This window comes from Biomphalaria glabrata, chromosome 10 (genome assembly GCF_947242115.1).
Source record: "Biomphalaria glabrata chromosome 10, xgBioGlab47.1, whole genome shotgun sequence".
Lineage (NCBI taxonomy): Eukaryota > Metazoa > Mollusca > Gastropoda > Planorbidae > Biomphalaria > Biomphalaria glabrata.
Window position 1 is genome coordinate 5,643,815 of NC_074720.1, and position 21,405 is coordinate 5,665,219.

Below are 21,405 nucleotides of genomic sequence, written 5' to 3' on the forward strand. Positions count from 1 at the left end.
AAAAGAAAAACACAAAATCATGATTGTACTTCCAAGACTTTCAACTGCTGGTCAGCGCCATCTTTGATTTTTTTTTTTCTTTAAATGATGATGAACATATTTTGAGTCACTGATTTTTCCAGTCAGAAATATTTTTTCATCATTGTTTCATTTTGGACCTTGTGGAATACTTTTTGTCAATTCTGCTTAGCCTTAGTAGAATATCCATAAGGATTGTGCTTGTACATTTTATGACCCTTTACCAAAGGGAATGATTTTACTCAGAGGCCAAGAATGAGAGATTGGTTCTTTACTGACCTCTGTGATTCTTTACTGACCTCTGTTCCGACTTCTCCCATCAATCAGATGATCATGTAACCATTTGTGTCGTCCCCCCCTCCCTTGTGAGACTGGAGAGACTCCTCTGTGTTCCTACAATGTACCACCACTAATCATGGTGAAGAGCATAGCAGATAGAATGGTTTGGTGGAGCTCTTCTTTCATCCTTCCCATGTGCAATGCTTATTAACTAGAACATGCTGTGAGAGCCCTCTTGAGGAATAGCAACCCCTGCTAAAGTTGCTGATACTCATCTGCAAAAGTCACCCCAAATTACATCGACATGCATATGATCCATAGCAGGGGAACAGGCTTTCTTCACATAGTCCAATGCAATTAACAAAATGATTTTTTTTTTCATTTTATCTTAAGCAAAGTATGCTGGACAAGTAAATGCATTAACATACTTAAGAGTTTGTGACTATGTAACCACTTGTTTTCATAAGATTTTTTTAATAGAAATTTCACACTTACTTGGTACATGTTGACATGTCAAGCCAACTGTCAATCTAATAGAGTTTAGTTTTGTAACAAACTACACTGGAAACAATGCTTATGCTCAATTCTGGATCAAACAGTTAATATTTGCCTAGTCAGCAAGTGAAAGTTAAAAGTTGATGTCGTTTTTTCCGTAATGGTTCCACACTCTTCGATGCCTGCATCCAACATCACAAGGCAGGCTGTAACTCCTAAGAAATGAGCAAGAGGGGAGAGTACTGAAATACATGGCGCCAAGATTTGGATGCAGATGAGCAAGACGTGGACAGTGGGAGAGGCTTGCCTAGAACAGAGACGCCTGAGGCTGATTGGGAGCCTAACCAACAAGGCAGAGGTGGACAGGAGGAACTAATAAAATTATATTTATGTTATTAACAAAGAATTAATTCACGCATTAAAGTAAATTAATATCCTTCTACGCAGAACACCTATGAAAGTCTTGCGTAACATAGCAAGAGAACCCAGGCAATAGAAGATTGTTATGCAAATGATAAACAGACTTTGCTTCAAACATTCTTTTTTTTTTTTTTGGCAGGCAAACAAGAAGTAAGGATAGCTAAATATGTTTTGTAAAGATAAATTTTTTAAATTATTTTGATGTTCCTTAAGATTTGAAGATAATTACATCCTAGCCAAACTGCAGGCTGGACAACGAGGGATGGCAGAAGGCAGATTTCAAATCCAAGACTATTGCAACCACCAAATGACAGTCTAGAGCGCATACAATGGGCATACTGTAAAATGTGAATCACTGGCCAAGATTTCCTTTAGTTTTAATCAATTACTAATGCAGGTTGCCTCTAACAAAGCTGATGCATGAACATCTTAGTTGCACTTTCTCCACTACCAAAGGCTGAATGAGGATGTTTAGTTTTTTTAATTCTTAAACAGTATCAGGTTGTACTTAATAAATACAAACAATGTTGGAATGTTTTGTAAAATTGTTTTAATCATTATCAATCAACTTTTAAGTTCAATTGTATGCTTAAAGAATCAATAGACTACGACATTTTGAAAAAACAAAACTGTTTCATCACAGAAGATACATCACTGTATTCTAACATCACTAAGTATACCTTACTCAACTATTAGTCTAATTAGTATCTTGTGGTTAATACTGTATATACACTTACTACCTAACCTAGTCAAGGTAATGTGTCACAGTAGTTTAACATCATTAAAAAAAAAAAAGGTCATTCTGTCATATTCCAGTAACACTTCTGATCAGTACAATGGCAAGGAGAAAGTCAAATAATACTAACACGAGTCATACTAAAGATTTCGACTTTGTGACTGCACAAAGAAACCTATAAAAGCCATAAAAACAAAATTGTTAAAAAGTGCAATTACTTGATGGCCTAGTTTAGAATTAAATTTCTTCACGCTCTCATTCTCAATGCTAAAAATTGAAAACATGAGTGTATGCCATTTATGATGCACATATATATATATATACACAGGTATAATACAGTTAGAGTGATGCCACATTATCAACTTTATTAATTGCGATATACTTCAGTTCTTTGAAAACTGTAACCTTTCTTTACAGTAAATATCTGCATGATTTTATAGTTTTTTTGGCAGGGGAGGTTATTTACTTCAGACGTTACTTATTGTTCATGAAATGTGAGTATTTTTCTTGCAAATTAACAGTGCGTCTTTTAAAAAATAAATTATTAAAGTGTCTTACTTTGCTAACATAACTCATATTTGGGAGAAACTGAACAGTATAAAAATAGAGAGGGTATATAAGCATTGTTGGTTAGTGTATGATTTAAATCTAATGGTTTTTGGTTGCACAGTCTGTGAGGTTCACAGGAGACCTCAGAGTGCCAAGGGTGTGTTTGTTTTTACTTATTTTCCTAAAAGAACTAATTATGGTGCTCAAGGTAGTGTTAACAATTTTTTTTTTTTGCACAGTCATAATATGTATCACAAGTTATTCAAAAATTGTTAGCTAACTTCACAATCAATAAGCCTTGCATTATTTATTTCAATGTGATGTCCATGTTAACCATGCAAGCCAACAGTAGATAAAGGTCTCTGACAGTTGCTCCACTCTTTAAAAACCTGAAACTGTGACCAGATAAATTTTGACGTTTCAACTAATGATTAAAGTATTTACAGCAACAAGCTTCAAAGAGATGTCAAAACTAAAGATGGCTCAGCCTTCACTGTGTCATTGTTCTTGGACACTATTACTTTCATAACAGTTCAAGTTATTCCAAACAGAAAAGAGCCAAAGCTCTGGTTATAGTTTATAAAATAAAGTTTTGATATTTTACAAAGCTGCCAGGGATAAAGTCAAGTAAAAAGGTTTTATAATTTACAGGAACCCAACTTAGTTCATTGTCATCCTGCCAGAAATGTTGCTTGCCACTTTCTGGATTAAGTAGGTGGTACTTCAAAAGCTATTAAGAGATTTTATAATATTGGTGATAGTTGCTGGTGGGGGGCTAATCAATTCAAGTCAATGGGAAGTAAGACTATCAATATTTTTGTGAAACGTTAAGATTTCTTTTGTAAGTTTGGAAGTGGTATGATGGATCTGGCCTATTATGGATGTTCTTCGTAGCCCTATCATCCAGGGGTAAGGAAAGGTATTTGGATGTTCCTTCAAAGATAATCTACTTCCTTGTCCAAACCTCCCACAATATGACAGGGGATGGCAGCAGGCAGTGTATGAACCCGCTAACAATCAACGTCTGAACGAATGTTCAGCACACATACTGCACGACCAGCCAGCCAATTCTTGACAATATCTATATGTCACTGAAAGCCTCATATTTGTTAGCAGCTCTCTCCCTTAGTAGCTCTTGAAATAATTTTGAAAATTTAGTTTATTAATATTTCAAGAGTTGCAAGACAATAAAAAAAAAAAAAAAAAACTAATGCCATTGTGATATGATTTACAAAGTAAAACAGAATAAATACAACACCTTGACTAGTGGTCATCAAATGTTAAAAAAAAAAAAAAAGCTTGATGGAAGGCCCGCCTTCACTTGTTCAAATCACAACATAATGAAACAATGGGGTGAGGTGGTTTAAAGTGTGCTAAGTAGTTATAGATGACATTACAATTAGTAATTTAATGACTGTTATACATCAGAGTAATAAGAATGTAGACAGGGGAGTTAAGAGAGCAGTCAGAATGTGGAGAGATGATTTCATATGTTAGCGTTTTTTTTTAGCAGAAATTTTTTTTAAATCTATTTTTAGTATTACAAAACAATAGTTAATCATTGACTGGCTTAAAGAAATAAAGAGCCTAGAATAACATTGATTACTTAAAGAAATAGTCTACTTGGCTTAGTCACATGATCACCTTTGAAATTGTTGACATTGACCCCATTCATAACAATGTCTGAAGTTGATGGCATTCATTTTTTTTTTTACACTTATAAAGTTGCAGACAATTTCATTTTGTTATTTTAGCAGCACAGCAGGGGATTACAGTATGTAGGAATTGAACCCCAAGGCCATTGTGCCAATAATATGAATTCTATACCATACCCTAACAAACCCAAACTAATTAGTTTATAATAGTTTATAGCAGTGAATCAGAGTTTAAAATTGAAAGAGTGACCAAAAAAAAAAAAAGATTTTAAAAAATACATTAACATAAAAGCCGATGAATGTCGCAACCTAAAACCCTGTTAAAAAAAAAAAGAAGCATTCGTAGGTGTCAAGACTTATACATCGTCAGCTTCTCCAACTCTTAAGCTTGCTTTGAGCTTCAGTTTCAGCCAACAACAAAACAGAACACACTTCTCAGGAACGCAAAAACAATTACAGTTTATGTACCAGTATTTTTAGTCTCAACTCAAAGGTGAAAAGAATTTAAAAAAAAAAATGAATATGCATAAGTAATGACCAGTTATACAAAAAAATGTTTTCGATAAGGTCCTGACTTGGAGTCATCAGGAATTGAAATCACAACCAAAAGTGTCCAAATGAAGTACAAATTGTAAGGCAAGTATTTACAAGAGAGATAACTCCCAAGAGAAATTAGAACAAGATTAGACATACAGCCTTTCACTTGGTCCCTGAAATATTTGACAGAATTAAAACTTGCTGCTTACTTAGTGTGTAAAAAATATACTTGATTTACAAAAACAAATGTGCACATGAAATTATTCATATTTCTTTTAACCACTTGCAAATTTCAATTTCTTTTTAAAGAATTTGTAAAAAGGTTCATTGAAATGTGCAACAATAAATGTAATAATCATAGTTGTAAAATAATATTCATATAACAAAAATGAAAAACTGTTTCTTTAAAGTCTATGCTCTAACAAATGCTCACACAATTTATATCGTAATAACAAATTGATTGTAAAAAAAAAAAAGGTGAAAGAAAAAAGTAGCATACAAGACCTTAAGGTCCATAGGGCAGAAGATATTTTTAATGCACTGGTTATGAGGGTGTTACACAGTTTCTCAACCACATTGCTTCAAAATTTGACTTTTTGTACTAAAACAAAACATCAGTCATAATCTACTAAAAAAAAGAATTGACATGTCTATTAGGACTAAAACCTAAAACTTTAGATTGGTAATCACTCAGCTATACAGTACAGAAAAAAAAAAAACAGTTCAATGGTACTTATTTGTTGCTTTAACTGCTCACATTTGTTAAATTTACCTATGTATTTTATAAGATAAGATCTAGTATCCTCAACTTCTTATTAAATTACAAAGTTTTGTTTTGAATATAATAAGATCAGACACAAACATAACAAAGTGTATATAACAACCTTTTGACCACTAAGATTCAAACAAGAAATATAAATAACAAGTTGCAATACAAAAAAGTAGAGCTGTCCTCTTTCAAGACAGACGTTAGATTACCCATACAGGAATTTCTTTTTACAAGTGAGCTGAATGTACACAACTTTAAGTAAGTCAATTTAAGCATTCCAGGCAACAGTACATTAAGTAGGACACTGACAACAAAACATTGGCTGATTAATCAAGTTTTTATCTTTACAATCATTCCACTATTCTAAAGATACAATTTTCTGCACACTTAAAATGTTAAATGTATATAATAATTGGTGAAATCTAACAGGAAAAAAAAATTACATCCTGGAATGTTGAGCAAATTATCAGTGTTAAATTGTGATTCCATAATGTCTCTCAATACTTAAATCACTTGGTTTAATTCCTTTATTACACTAAATGAGTTATTCTTTAAGATATATGACTCAAGAAAAGGCAAACAGCATTGTAAAAGTATTTAAATTATTAGACATACTTGCAAGTTAACAAAAACTTGAACAGGTACAAGTAAGACCCTTGTGAAATTCTCCCAAACTTTCATGCCTATTAGTACAAAGAAATTTCTAATCTTCATCCTGCCTGACTTTAAATGTGTCATTATATAGTAGTTTAGTTTGTTTAGATAATAAGGTGACTCATAATGGCAGAATTGTCCAAACTATTGCTTAATGCTTAGAACAAGATATGTTCAAAATCAGTAAACTTAAATAGACCTCCAGCAAACAACAGCTTTGTCTGCAAGAGACGTGGAAAAATATGCAGGTTGCAACTGGATTTTCGTAGTCATGTGAAACACTGCACTCATCCTTGATCTTCTGAATCAAAGACATTGCCATTATCATTAGTAGTATTGTAAGAATCATATTGTACATTTGTCTAGGTTTTGTATATAGAATGCTTAACAGAGAAAGATTCACAAATATAATTTTGGAAATGTTAGTATGAAAAAGACGCTTAGTTTGTGGCTAGCTTTAGACTTTAAAATAACAAAAAGTCAAAGCTGTTACGTATATACATTGTCCTGTCGATAAATACATTCATTATTCCATTAAACTAGTTGGACATTATAGAATGGTTTTGATTCACTGTTAAGAAGGATATCAACAGAAATATTCAACCTTAAATCTCCCACAATCATCTAGACATCAGATGCAGTCATCAAGAGTTCTACATTTCTTACAGAAATGAGGAAACAGAGAAACAGGCTATCTAGTTGGACAACATCAACAGCAACCAGGACCGGGGAAAGTTAGGTTCTACCCTCAGAAATAGAAAATAAAATACACAGGATACAAAGATTCATCCACTTTATCATACTTTGCGTATAAAACCTTCAGATTGTTAATGTACTTTGTAAATACTTGATCCTGAGGGTAAAAACTTAGCCAAATTACGCCAGTCCAGGCAGGAAACACTTTAGAACTAATGTGCACAGAGGGAGACTATCCTCAGGGTGTGGTGACACATTCTGTGGTCAGGGCGGTGATAGATTGGACTGAAGGCTCTCCTAGCTCCCTCTCGTATGCTGCCAAGGCTTGATGGACAAAGTCGTACTGCTCATGGGTCTGTATCATGCCACCTCTGATTCAAACAGACAAATAATGACCATAAAACTTGTCATACTATGTTAGGCAATAAATCTTTAATGAACTATGCATCAGTGATTGTTTTAATGCAGGGGTTCTCAACATGTGGGTGCGACCCCTTGAGGGGTCGATTGAAGATTTGTCAGGGGTCGCCTAAGACCATCGAAAATATGGATTGTATTTAGTGTATTTTTCTATTGCTGTGTATATTAGGGGGGGGGGGGCGCAGAGTGGGGGATAGTAAAAAGGGGTCGCCGAGCTTAAAAGGTTGAGAACCGCTGTTTTAATGTTTACTTTTCATTGCAAGATAAATCTCAGTTCTTGGTTTGTAAATTACTATTAAAAAAACAATTAGCTAACCAACTCCACAATGCAACAATACATCATACAAAGGAGATTTTGTCACTGACTTATTCTTATATATATTATTTACCTTTATGCCATCAACTAAGTTTTGCAAAGAAAGTAAAAGAAAACTAAGTAAAAAATACTCCCCTTCTTTTATCTGTTCATCTTTTGAAAATATAGGCCCACTAGCCAGTTAAGACCCACATCCTACGAACCTTAGTTTTGGCATTACTGATTTAGTGGATTGGATTTATATCTTTGTCAAACACGGCAAATGTTCCCTTAACATTTTAAAAAAATATTTTGCCATGAAAATGAAAGTAGATGAAGAAAATGGGTTTACCAGTGAAGTTGACATATCCATATCAAATATAAAATATTGTGTACCCCATTCGTTACAAAGTTTCATTCTTTAATAGAGATAAATGTAGGTAATTTTCTTTTATAAAGAGCCTTCCGGTTGTGTTAGGGATATTAACCATACACTACGGTCTCCGCCATGATCTAAGGAACATTCTAGCCAAGTTTAATCAAGATTGGTCAAACGGTTTTGATTTCTATGCAGGACACACATGCATACTCCTTACATTGTACATTATATATTAGATATTCCATGCCACAGATATATGTGACAATGTTATGTATTTCTAAACTTCTAAAATTTATCCTTAGAAAATATATGCCCATATTCTATGCCACAGGTATATATGACAATGTTATGTATTTCTAAACATATACATTTACTGTTACAAGCAAGTAACAAACAAAAAAAAAGCTAAATAAATATTTCTACTAAAACTAGATAGGCTTAAAACCTAAAAATAACACCTACTGGTAAAATAAATGTGAAGCAAAATTGATCATTACTTAAAAATAACATAACTTCATAAATCAAACCATAATAAAACAAAATACCTGTCTATTCTCATAGCACAAACAATGCCTAATGCATCAACAGAATGCTCTTCTCTAAGCTGTCGTATTCCTATACTTATGGCAATAAAACAGCCAGTTCGACCAATGCCAGCACTGCCAAGAAAGGAAAAACAATCAAATGATGAATACAATTAATACAAGAAAATATTCACTGTATACTACATAGTGTTGCGGACGCGCAGTGGCTGAGTGGTACAGCACTTGACTTCTAAACCGGGGGTCCAGTGTTCGAATCCTGGGATTTTTAATTTCAGGATCATTGGGCACCTCTGAGTCACCCAACTCTAATGGATACCTGACATGAGTTGTGGAAATGTAACGGCAATTTGTCATTAAGCTGGCTACATGACACCCTCATTAACCATGGACCACAGAAACAGATGAGCTTTACATCTTCTGTCTTATTGATCGCAAGGTCTGAAAGGGTAGCTTTTTACTTTGACTTGCTAATGTTACAGTTTCACAGAAAATATTTGCCCTTGGGGAGTGTCACCAGAGAATGTAGATCTGTTATCAGCAGCAGACGCCTTGGCTGGCTTGGCCACGTTCATAGAATGCCAGTAAGTCGACTTCCACAAGACATTCTGTATGGCGATCTAATAGAAGGCAGGAGAGCCGCTGGTCGCCCACTTTTACGCTATACGGATGTATGCAAACGCAACATGAAGCTCTTCAAAATGGACACTAACAGCTGGGAAAAAGTAGCACTGGATAGATCTACATGGAGAGAGAGCATAAAGGTAGGGTCTCGAATTGCAAATGCCATACACAACAGAAGCAGAAAGAAGGGTCAAAATGCAACAGCGCCAGGTCATTACATATGCCCAACCTGTGAACGCAGCTGTGTATCAAGGATTTGCCTCTTTAGTCACACAAGAAGTTGCAAAGGGAAAAGATCCTCTCTCGAGTCGTAAAATGCCATAGACTCAGACTGCTCTGTTTTCACTTTTGAATGTCTTGGGCTTTAGGTTTCTGCTTCTTTCACAAAACTTGATCAGGCCACCTAATTCCTAGTATTTGACATAGGCAAATGTTGGCAATGGTCTGAAGTTTTCTCATATTTGTTTATGCAATTCTCCAAGTCTCTGAAGACCAAAAATTAGATCTTGTTCTGTAAAGACAGTGTATGTTTTGTAGCAAGAGATTCCTTGAAAAATTGTTAAAGCAGACCTAGCCTTACTGATGTGATTTTGTAATTTGCCACTGTTAACCCTACTTGTTAGGTGAAATACTTCATATTGAGGAAGCTCTCTCTCAATGTAGTTCTAATGGTTTGTCTTGTTTGTCATTGATTCTAATAACTTCTGAGGTTTTTAAATTGTTGGTCCAGTCTTTTTCACTTTTTTTGAGAGTCTGATCCATTTAATCTGAACATTTTGTTGTGTAAACTCTATGGCCGGCATCATGAGGTCCTCAGGGCTTTGCAAAGACTTTCCTTTAAGGAACAGTACCAGGAAAAAGAAGAAGAGGTAGATAGAGGCGATGGGAAGATAACATCAAAGAATGGACAGGCCTGTCATTGAATGAAATTCTATCCAAGGCAAAAGACAGAGAGGAATGGCGAACGATGGTCAACAGATCTTGCATGGTGCCCCAAACAGTTCAACAGACTAAGGGATAGGTGAATATGGTGATGGGAGACAGATGCTGTCAGTAAAATCCACAAACTTAGGCCATTTTTTTTGTAAAAGACTGCATGCATAAAGCATGAATATTTGTCTTACCCATTTTTTAACGAGAAATGAATTGGTAAGTTACTGTTACAAATAAAGAAATCAAATGTCAACGTTTCCGATTTAAAAGTTTCTTGAACACTTTTTGATGTGACATCTATCACACAAGTTTAAAAAAAAATGTTCATTTTTGGTTCAGAGCATTTGTCAAGTCTGGTACAAAAAAAAAAATTAAGAAGCAAAGGTAAACAGCCGTACCTGCAGTGGACACAGACAGGCCCTCTGGGTGCCAGATCATTGGGCTGATAACGTCGCAACTCCACCTCTTTCACCAAATCTAGGAGCATGTGTGGTGAATCGGGTGGCTTGTGGTCAGGCCAGGCTGTGTACCAATAGTGTAGCACTGTCTGACTCTCTCCGTTGTACTGAAATTTGTCAAAGTGAACAGTTAGGACATGGTTCATAAAATACACACAGAAATGGTATTTTAGTTAAGCTCATAGATAACTGCCTGGTCATGCGGTATGGGCTCTACACTGCTGCCTCCAGGGTTTGAATTCACCCCCCCCCTGCCATCCCCCATCATGCTGTGGAAGGTTTGGAACATCTAAAACATGCAAAACAAAAACAAACAAAACAATGTAAATGAACTGAATAAATTGTCCATGTTGAGTACTAACATAGGTGGTCTAAAAGTGAATCATAACTGTCAGGGTAATTAAAAATGTTAATATATTATACACACACACATATATTGATCTTTTTTATTTCACTTTTACTTTGATCTAAACAAATAATTAAATCATGGTTCACACAATTAAAAAAACAAACCTTTGGGTATAAATTCATTGTTTATAATAATCTGGACAAAAGAAATGTTTAAAAAAATATTAATACATATATCTCTGAAATAATGACAGTCTATTTGTCGACGTCAAAGCACCGTGGCAAAAAAAAAACATTTTTTCTCATTATCAGCAATGCAGAGTAGACAATTTCTTAGTTAATTTTTTTTTTTGTAGAACTATATTGTATGCAGCTGCAGCTAAAAATATCTTTTCTTTTAAAAAGTTTTTTTAATTAAAGGTTTACATTAAATTTGAAAAAAAATGCACTTGTCAAATATTAAACCATTGGTATTTAGATACAGGCTTCAACATTTTGTCCCAGTTAATACCAGACTTGATTTTTTTTCAGTAGAAATGATCCAATCTCATTTAACTAAATTGAGTCTTTTGAAATACATTTAGGCTATGTCAAGTTGTGTTTTTGCCTTATAAGTTTTGGACATCTTCAGAATGAAGATTATTATGTCCTAGTCTAAACCTCCCGTAGGCCAGCAAGAGATGGAAGGGGGCAGGTTCAAAGCCAGAACCATTGTAATATGAGAAGAAGCACATACCACACCAGCAGGCAGTGAGAATGCAGGGCAGAGAAAGACTACACAAGAAATTTGGAAGCACTTACTCTGAGTGTGATGTGTCGTACAATATATCCTCTCTTAAAGACAATCTTATCTATAACAACTTCTATGTCGCCATACACGCCCCATCTCTCGGGCAAGTAGTTCTCACATTTTGACTGAAAGGAAAGAAAATTTCAAATGGCTTATCTCAATGTGAAGTCACCTACTATAGTGAACAAGAAGTTCTATGCTGCAATTCTATTTTTAAAAATTGTTTTCAAACTTTTTTTTTGACAAGCCAGATAATATAACACTAAAGAAGCTAAAAAATGAAATTTAAGTGTAAAACGTTTGCAAATTACAAATGTTAAAATTGTATAATTACAATGAACTTTAATTTGACTTCAAAGATAATATACAATCAAAGTGTTTTTTAATTAAGCTCTAGCTCATGCTAAGATGAAAGTTATTCAAGCTATAACTAGGTTAGTTATTACATTTTGTAAAAATCTTAAGAAAAAGTTGACAATGTTTTCCTTTCATAGATCTATGTTTTGTTAATCGATTTGTTTGGAAATTATTTTTTTTTTTTACATCTTTGTTAATAACGTTGGTTTGAAATTTCTTTGAAATAGGTAAGGGGCATCACTTAATATAAACTTCAAAAAATAGATTGGCTACATGACATAATTATCTCACCTTGCTTTTTTCTTTTAATTTAGTAATCATAACAATGATTGGACACTTTTCCAACCAAATCATTCTCCAAAAGTCCATAACTGTGTGAGCCATGGGGCCCTGAGTTGCTATATAGGCTTTGCTCTCTCCTTCGTAACCCTAGAAAATATAACAATTTTTAACTTAAATAACTGAGTATAATTGTATAGATTTTTTTAAAAACCTGATAGCTTTGAAAGTAATTAAAGATAATGCTAGCATTCTATAAGGCAGATAATGTACAGGTCATCTGTTTCTTTGGCCAACAGTTAATGAGGGTATCATGTGGTCTCTACTTGACAGATCACAATACCTATTAACATGTTCACACAATAATCTTTACCTATATTCATGAATTAACTTTAACTAAAGCATGACACCCAATATTGAAGAAATTAAAAAAACAAAATTAATGCACCAGGATTTGTTAAAAGAAATTTTTTATAAATCAAACAAGAACATAAAACTAAAATGCTATTTAATAATATTTAGACCAATATTAGAACTATCACCCCTGTTTGGGACACCTAACTCTAGTAAGCAAAGAAACAAGAACAGATGTAAAATAGAGCCGCAAGATTTATAACAAATAAATTTTCACACTTGACTTAAGTAACACCCTATGTAAAATCATTAAATTTAGAGAAACTTCAGGACAGAAGACTAATAAGAAAAATAGCAATGATACATAAAATAAACATAATTTACAAAGACAAAAACAGCCAAATTAAATACCCAGAAAAACATATCTTATTCCATATGCTAGAACTAATTTGTGCAATTGTTCCTTCTTCAATAATGCCTTTAGGACCTCGAATGGGTTCCCTGATTCAGTCAGGAAAAAAAAACTTTAGCAGAGTTTGTCTCGGATTTACAGGCATAACTAGATTAACATACGGTTTTGCATAGGATGCAATTGGATGGCTGCCTGGTCGTGTGGTTTGCGCGCTGGATTCTCATTCAGATTTATCGATGGTCCCGGGTTCAAACCCTGTCTGCTCCCATCCCCCGTCATCCTGCAGGAGGTTTGGACTAGGAAGTAATTATCTTCAACTCTGAAGGAACATTTGAAACATGTAAAACATTTTACAAACAATAATCTGTTTCTTTTTTTGTAAAGTAACATTTGTAAAGCATGTGATGAATTTTACCAAATCCCCAAATGTAGCTTCACAGGGAGGATATAAAAAAAAATTTCTTATTCTTTCTAAATTCTGACAACTGAGCGATAATTTTATTATTTTTTTGCTACAGGATCTAATAAACTTTACCTTTATCCCCAAACACAAAGCATGTTTAAAAATTTAAATTATGCGAACATAAACAAGGGATGATTTTAATGATGTTTACACATTCACACAAAAAAAAACTTACTCTGATGTAATTTGCATTGATGTATGAGTTTAGTGGGTCATTGTCAATGTCTGGCAACAAAACACGACTATGCTCATCTGTTGACAAAAATAAGAGACAATAAAAGAAGGAATTTCCTTTTGCTTGGGCACTACAATATAATACAAATGGGGTGACACACATTGTTGAAATAATAATAATAATTATACAGGAACAGAAAATACTTTTTTCCTGGGTAGAAGATGAACTAGCTTGATGAGATGTCCATTAAGATCATTTGTGTTTTAGCTAAACAGAAGTGTTATTACAATTATTACAATTCAGTAGTATAAATAGACTGTGTATCTGATCAGTACCAATATCAACCTTTATTATTAATAGAATAAATGTTCTTTCTTCTCACCTCACCATAGTTTTAGATGGTGCAAAATAATTTCTGCATTTTAATCAAGATAGAAACTAATTCAATCGTCAAGTTCTATGTATAAATATATATATATCACTAGTATATTTCCTCACTTGGAATTATTGTTTTATATCTGTTTTTGGTTCCTGAGCCAGCCACTGAGACTTTCTCTGTATGATTCATTGGAATTTCCTTCAAAAACAAAAAAAATTAACAAGTTACAGAACATGAGATTATATGGAAACACAGACTTCCAAAGTACATAGGGAAAACACATATTACTAGATCTATATCATACCCAAAACTCCTCATACAAGATTTTGGTATATTTAACTGCATTGCGAAGGTCACGTCTGCTAAGCCTGTTTCCAGCAGACATAAGATATTCAAGGGCTGTGCTGATGAATGACAAAAACAAAAATTAAAAGTTGGTTGATAATAAACTGTAGAAGTTAGTTTTTATTTGAAATATTCTGGTTTATTTTGTTGCAAGAGTGACACTTGTCACAACTTAGACAGACACTTGTCATCATTTCTCTCCAAGTATTTCTAAGACAGTGTGATAAGACTAGCCTTATTTTTGAAAGAAAAGTTATTAAAACTATTGGACCTTTTGCCTACTAAGAACGTTTGCAGAGTGTTAAGAGCAATGAAAAAAATGCTGTTCCCATTTTAAAATTCTATACATGAATTGTAAACTAATCATTTGCAATTGTTATATTAATACATAATAAAAGCAGTTTTACCTTTCCTTTGGAGGTGTACCTTCCCATCTGCCAAGATCACTTGTAGGATTAAGGTCTAATGTAAGAGAAGCGTTGGAGCCTCGTCTGTAGGATTTTAGAAGATTTTTCAGTTTAATGAAGGGTAATGAAGCCTTTACATTTTTGATAAAGAAATTAATTATTTTTCTTTATTTCTTGTACATATTTGCTGTGTCAAGAGTTCAGAATTATGAAGTAAAGTTTTTTTTTCATGTCTCGAATGTTCCTTCAGATTTGAAGATTATTACATTCTAGCCCAAACATAGTTTCAAATATGAATCTTTTATGTTATTTATCAGGCCAAAAGGAACCAATACAAAAACAGCTCAATTGGCAAGAGCACACATAAAAAAAAAAGAAAAAGAAAACAAGATACGATACAAAGATATCCGAACAGGCCAACCAATAAGAGATAATTGTGGACTATTAGCGTAGACTGAACAATGCAGAGAGTTTGAAAACTGACCATAATATTTGATGACCTAAAACAAAATCTATAGAGTTTCCTAATACAGAATAATACAGATGTCTCATCGACCACAAAGCCACTTATACCAAATTCTTTTATATTTGATCCTACTCAAAAAAATAATAATGAACATGAAATAATTGTACCTACAAGAGACTAAATACTGACCTTTCTAATAACCCTTTTGCTTTAATTCTAACTGGCTGTGCAGGCACAGGGGTGCTGACACCAGCAGCTGTAAAAATGGGGACAGGTGAATCAGGCTGCACAGGAGTAGGAATAGTCAACTCGGGTTTCAGGGCAGGGTAATAAATGCTGTGTCCCACCACAATCTCTTCATCTGAAAACTCTTTCTTTTTCCCATCTCTGCAGCAACAAAGGTAGACCTGTTGAAACAATAAGAAAGTCATTAAATTGTAAGCCTTGTATTCCCCTATAATAATATGCATATATAGATCTCGATGTATATGAGTGTATTTTTTAAATTGATTATATCTAAATCTAGTCTAAACCTAAGATCTATATAGAGATCTAGAGCAGTGTTTCCCAAACTTTTGACCTGTCCTACGTGTAGCCCTTTTATAATTTTCGTAATGCTGAGTACTCCCACCCCCCATTAATTTATTAACAGAACTGGGTATTTAAAAAAACAGTTAATGATGTGCAATGCGCATATCAATGATATCCCCTCCAGCAAGGGTCTTCCTGTACCCCACTTTTGGAAACACTGATCAGATGTGATCTAGGAATCTAGGTCTGGAGTCTTAGAGTTAGATCTAGTATTCTAGTTCTATATTATACTAGATCTATATATATATTTATTAATAATAATATACACTCAACAGACTTGAACAGTAACACTGGTACAGCTAAACTAAAGAAGAGATCTACTCTATCATCTACACCAGATCTATAAATTATAGATTATTATTATATAATTATATTATTATACTTAGCCTATAGATATAATAATAATAGATCTATAGATGTTTCTCCTCAACAAAACCATACGTATATCTACCTGCTTGACAGTGAATGGTTCAAAGGTAAATTACATCTTAACTGGACATACAATCTAGATTCTAGTTCTACATATAGAGATTTTAGAAGGCACTTACGATCAAGACGACCGTCAAAACGATTACTACCGAGACTCCAGCTACTGTATAAGGAAAAAAAGGTTTTGTCCAAAATGGCTCGTAATGCTGTTTGATGGCCAGATTTTTCTGAGAAGTTAAAAAATAAAATAAAATGAAACTAACTATAATTCTCGATCTATACAATTACATATGCTCTGTTTGTACTTGCAGTTCCTTTTGGACACATCAACTTCATGGGGTTGTAAAATGTTTTACATAATTCGGATGTTCCTTCAGAGTTGAAGATAGTTTACTTCCTAGTCCAAACCTCCCGCAGGACGACGGGGGATGGGAGCGGGCAGGGTTTGAACCCTCGACCGTCGATAAATCCGAACGACAGTCCTGCGAGCAAACCGCACGACCAGGCAGCCATCCTGGGTGGTGGGAACTGCTGCTTGGGTGACATAGTTCTGACCATTGCTAATTTCCAGGCATTTATCTCATTTCTAAGAGATGATCTATTACGGTCGCTTCGCGAGTGAAGGAAACTACATATGTTTATGGTTGTGTATGTTTCAGTGGAAAGGAAGATCACCACATCAATATCCTATATAGGCCTACACCCCCTCCTTTTTTCCCCTACCCAACAGCTAAGCAAGATGTAAAGGCAATGTATTCCAACTGTGGACCATTCTGAGTCTATTTGTCGGTCTCACAGCATATAGGCTATAGCCTACAGGGCTGCCCATATTCCGCTAGCAAATCTCATGATAGGGAAACTTACAGTCTATAAAATTGTATCTAATGTATTAATTACGTGAAAACAACATATGAGGGTTCTTCAGTATACCGGTACCGTATTAATAGTGTTTGATCTAAATATTCCCAGGTGAACCTCAATTATTATTTTTTATGTCTGCTGTGAGTAAAGAAGACAGTAATTGTCCATCGTCTTTGACGTCTTAATGCCCAGCATATAGATGTAGAAACAGAAACATATATTACTTACCTCCCCTGAGACCTCCACAAGTCCCAGATCTGGAACATGTTTGCCGAGTCGTGTGAGTAGGTCATCTGTGATCAGGTCCTGGACCGGAACTCTCTGGCCTAATGGATTCTCAAAGTAGAATTCAATTATGCCGTCTGCAAACTGCAAAATAATTAAACACAAGCGTATCAGTAGTGCATATCAGAACTGATGAGAATATAGCTGGACAATCAAAACAGACTCCATCTGTAACGTTGTTTCAACGCGAAGATTAGACTCCACGGTCATCTGGTTAAGTAGACTGCTAATTAGATCGTGCTATTCTACGTCAATAAACTAGAAATTAAAAAATATAATTAACAAAGCTTATCTAAGGGGAAGAACTGTTAAAATCACTGTAATCTGACACACTCGCCAAGAGTGGGAGAACAAACTCACAAGTAAACTCTGCTCTCTATCCAGAAGAAATGAAGAAATTAATTGTAGATAAAATAAATGAGAAATGGACGAGCTCCCATCCAAATCACAAGAAAGATGATGCTTACTATAAGCTATCCCGACAAGACCAACGTCTAATCTTTCGACTCAGGACCGGACACAACAGAATGCGACAACACATGTTCCGGAAGCTCAAAATTGGAACCAGTGAAATCTGCCCATGTGGAGTATCACCAGAAAATGCCGACCACGTCCTCCAAAACTGCTCTCTCTACCAAGAGGCCCGTATAAGACATTGGCCCCAAATCACCCCAATAGAAAGAAAACTATATGGAGAGCTCCCTGATTTGGAAACCACTGCGCAGTTCATCTCATGTATTGGTCTAGTCATATGAACACTCCAACATAACAATGAGAACGATGAAGAAGAAGAAGAAGAACTGTAATCTTATCTTATATAATACAGAAGATGATTACATCCTACGCGTCATGCATTTAGTCATGCATATTAACCAATGACTTAAATTCTGCCAAGTCACTGGTTTTCCTGGCTAGCTCAGGCAACCCATTCCATGCTCTAATAGCATTAGGGAAGAAGGAGTATTTGTAAAAATTTGTCCTAGCATATGGGACGAGGGATGTGCCTTTATCTTTGTGTCTTTCAGAGTATTTTTATTAAATTTTGTTTTTGTAATATATCTCAATTCTTCAGAAATGGACTTCCCTTTTCAATGTAAAACATACAAAAATTCATTATCACTAAATGATTAGCTAATTGGCTAATTTTTTAAAACTGATACGCGGTATATAATGCCATTGACTATGAATAATTATGCAAAAAATTCCACCTAATCCGATAATAGAAAGTGGGAGAAAAAAAATGTGAAAAGTAAAATAAAATATAATCATTTTGAACATTGTCTTAGTCAAGTCCAAGTCATAGACATGTCAGGTGGACTCAGAGGCGCCCTGAAGATCCCGAAATTAAAAATCCCAGGATTCGAACCCGGAAACCCCAGTTCGGAAGCCAAGCGCTTTAACCTTCAACCATCGCGCCTTCCCTCTTCATGGGTGATATGGGTGGGTAGAAGAAAAAAAAAACTTAAAGTTTGGAAGCACAAGTGCACATCGTACAGTGAATGTGGAATGATGCAGACGCGAGAAAAAAAAAGGAAAATAAAAAAATAGGAGAGAAGTCAACCGTTGCATTTTTCATTAGCATATTTTTCATAGCAGAATAAAATGGCGACTAAACGCTGTCATGTTGCCCAGTCTAGATATTTTTATGTCTATGGTTATTATAGATTGTGTGTTTGTGTGTGTTTGTGTTTCTATGGTGGCCCGGGGGGAGGGGGAGGTTAGCGATTGTAAATGATGTTCCAGAATGCCAGGCTGAAAAGATGTGTTTTTAGCGGCCCCTGAAAGGGGAAAAGACGCTTTTAGTTTTATGTGGTCTGTCTGTCCGTCCCGTTTAGATCTCTTAAACTAGAAAAAATATTAAAAATCCGAGATCATGATATTTTAGACCTTTCAAAGTTCTGGTGCAACGTTACTTTTTTCTTTTCTGAAAGTGAAAAATTTATTTGTTTAAATCAACTATGCCAGCAGTTTTTTCATAAAAATACACCATTTTTATAACTATTCACTATTAATAGTAACAAATACATGATGCTATTTAGTAAGGGAGATGGCTATCTACCATATTTTAAACACATTTATGCAAACGGTTTTATATTTTTTGTCAAAAAAATATTTTTTTGTACAAATGTATTGCTAAGCTATGTAAGCTCTGTCATGTTAACAACTACATTTACAAAAAAATTGATAACTATTTCTTTTAAAGAGAAAAAAAAAAACTATTCAATATGCAAATATAAGTGGAACATAATTTAAAACAACCATTAATAAGTAGTTTTCATATTATCGCGAGAGCTGTAAAGCGGTGCCACATCTATAAAGCATACAAGTTTTTACGAAATGTCTTTTTTTTTTAAATGAGGCTTTGAACAAGAGATTGACCCTATACAAAACAAATAGATCAATAAGATAATCATTAGCCCTATATGAAATCAGTTAGGCCTGGTTCTAATCTAACTTCGCATTCACTTTCATCAATCCCTTAATCTGCTGGACCATTGGGGCACCACAGAAGATCTGTCAACCTGCTTTCTCCATTCTTCTCTGCCATTTGCTTTTGATAGAATTTCATTCTGATATTCTTTCTGAAAATATTGAAACCTGCCTTTTTACCTGCCTGGTTGGACCACCTCGGGGGGCCGATTTTGAGTTTGTGTTTCCTCACAAACTGTCTTTAATACCATGTTATATTATTACTAAAGTCTAGATCTACTACATTTTATTATTTTATCTCAATTTGATTTCATGTAGCCTATCAGAGGCGGAGTGGGTGCCATAATCGGCCCGGGCTTTTCCAAACAATCCGGCCCATACATTGTAGGCCTATATCATATGATGGACATCCAATTCTGTCATCAAATCATTATGTTAAGTTTGATAATGAATTCATAACTGTAGCATAAATACAGTTGACTCTATATCTTTATAAGAAACATAGACCTTATGTTGGTTTATAATCGCTAAGTGTGAAGACCCTAAAATGATGAGGCCTGCAAGCAGCACTGTCTACGGATGTGGGCTATTACATATATTCGGAAAATGTGTTAAGATAAACTAGTATTACACTGTCGAGTCTGCAAAAGATTTTTTTAACACTACGCTCAAAAGGTCATTTTTTTTTATAAAAGAACGTTATAAAACTGTTAAAACAATTTCATACATGTCAAAGTGGCCCTTTCGGTGGTCCTACCGGCCCGTTTGGGTACCGACCCACCGGGCATTAGCTCGAATTCCCATATAACAATTCCGCCCCTGTTATCTATATGGAAATAAAAATTATATATTATAGTATTGTCCACAAAGAAGTTATTTGAGTTATTTAAAGTTTTAAAAGTTAAGATAGAATACATCTACAGCGGTTTAGTTGTCTACCATCAGTTACAAGACAATACCGGTGACAACAATGGCCCAAGTCAATAGACTAGAATAAAAAGAAATATGAGACATGCGTAGAGAAATACTGACAGTGGACATTTGTTTTCTCTGTAGCTAGCCATGGCTTCAGCAAAGTAAATATGGCCTAGGGTTTAGCAGGATTACTGCATCGGCCCTAAAGGGAAGCTAAACTAATCAACTTTTTAGTATCCAGGGAGAGAGTAGTTTCTTCTGTGAGAATAACCAGACGGTGTAATGGAGAATTATGATCCAAATAAATATAGGTGATCAAATAAGAGAAACAAAGAAAGCAGATGATAGGGCCTACTATTGGGAAAGGGTGGGATGGGGCGGGAATGTGTGTAACAGTGCAAGTCAAATACAGTAACACGCTGAGCATTGTCTGCATACAACTTTGGGATTATGATATCTTTTAAGTACAACAAATAAGCGAAAATGTTGTTGTTTTTTTAAACAAATCTTATACTAACCCGCTCTGTCTGTCAAGTCAAAAGTTTGTCCACGTTATTTCTCCCACACCCAAACGAGTCCAGTTGAAATTTCCCACAATTATTTCTTTTACCTGACAACATAACAATCAATTTAAAAATAACTACTAATTAGTTAATTAAC

The 21,405-nt window shown here is 34.6% G+C and overlaps 1 protein-coding gene across 4 annotated transcripts in view; it reads right to left on the minus strand.

Moving 5' to 3' along the window:
• Positions 1 to 5,206: 5,206 nt before the first annotated feature.
• The window catches only part of LOC106068515 (receptor-type tyrosine-protein phosphatase R-like), a 71,661-nt gene continuing 55,462 nt past the window's right edge, over positions 5,207 to 21,405 (minus strand). For all 4 annotated transcript variants that reach the window (XM_056044798.1, XM_056044797.1, XM_056044794.1 and 1 more), the window contains 12 exons: positions 17,344 to 17,484; positions 16,374 to 16,481; positions 15,424 to 15,641; positions 14,769 to 14,852; positions 14,321 to 14,420; positions 14,136 to 14,214; positions 13,638 to 13,714; positions 12,246 to 12,383; positions 11,609 to 11,722; positions 10,400 to 10,566; positions 8,448 to 8,561; positions 5,207 to 7,179 (listed from right to left, as the gene is read on the minus strand). In XM_056044798.1, coding sequence (XP_055900773.1) covers positions 7,047 to 7,179; positions 8,448 to 8,561; positions 10,400 to 10,566; positions 11,609 to 11,722; positions 12,246 to 12,383; positions 13,638 to 13,714; positions 14,136 to 14,214; positions 14,321 to 14,420; positions 14,769 to 14,852; positions 15,424 to 15,641; positions 16,374 to 16,481; positions 17,344 to 17,484 — 1,473 coding nt within the window. In that variant the 3' untranslated portion in view covers positions 5,207 to 7,046. The remainder of the gene's footprint in view (positions 7,180 to 8,447; positions 8,562 to 10,399; positions 10,567 to 11,608; positions 11,723 to 12,245; positions 12,384 to 13,637; positions 13,715 to 14,135; positions 14,215 to 14,320; positions 14,421 to 14,768; positions 14,853 to 15,423; positions 15,642 to 16,373; positions 16,482 to 17,343; positions 17,485 to 21,405) is intronic.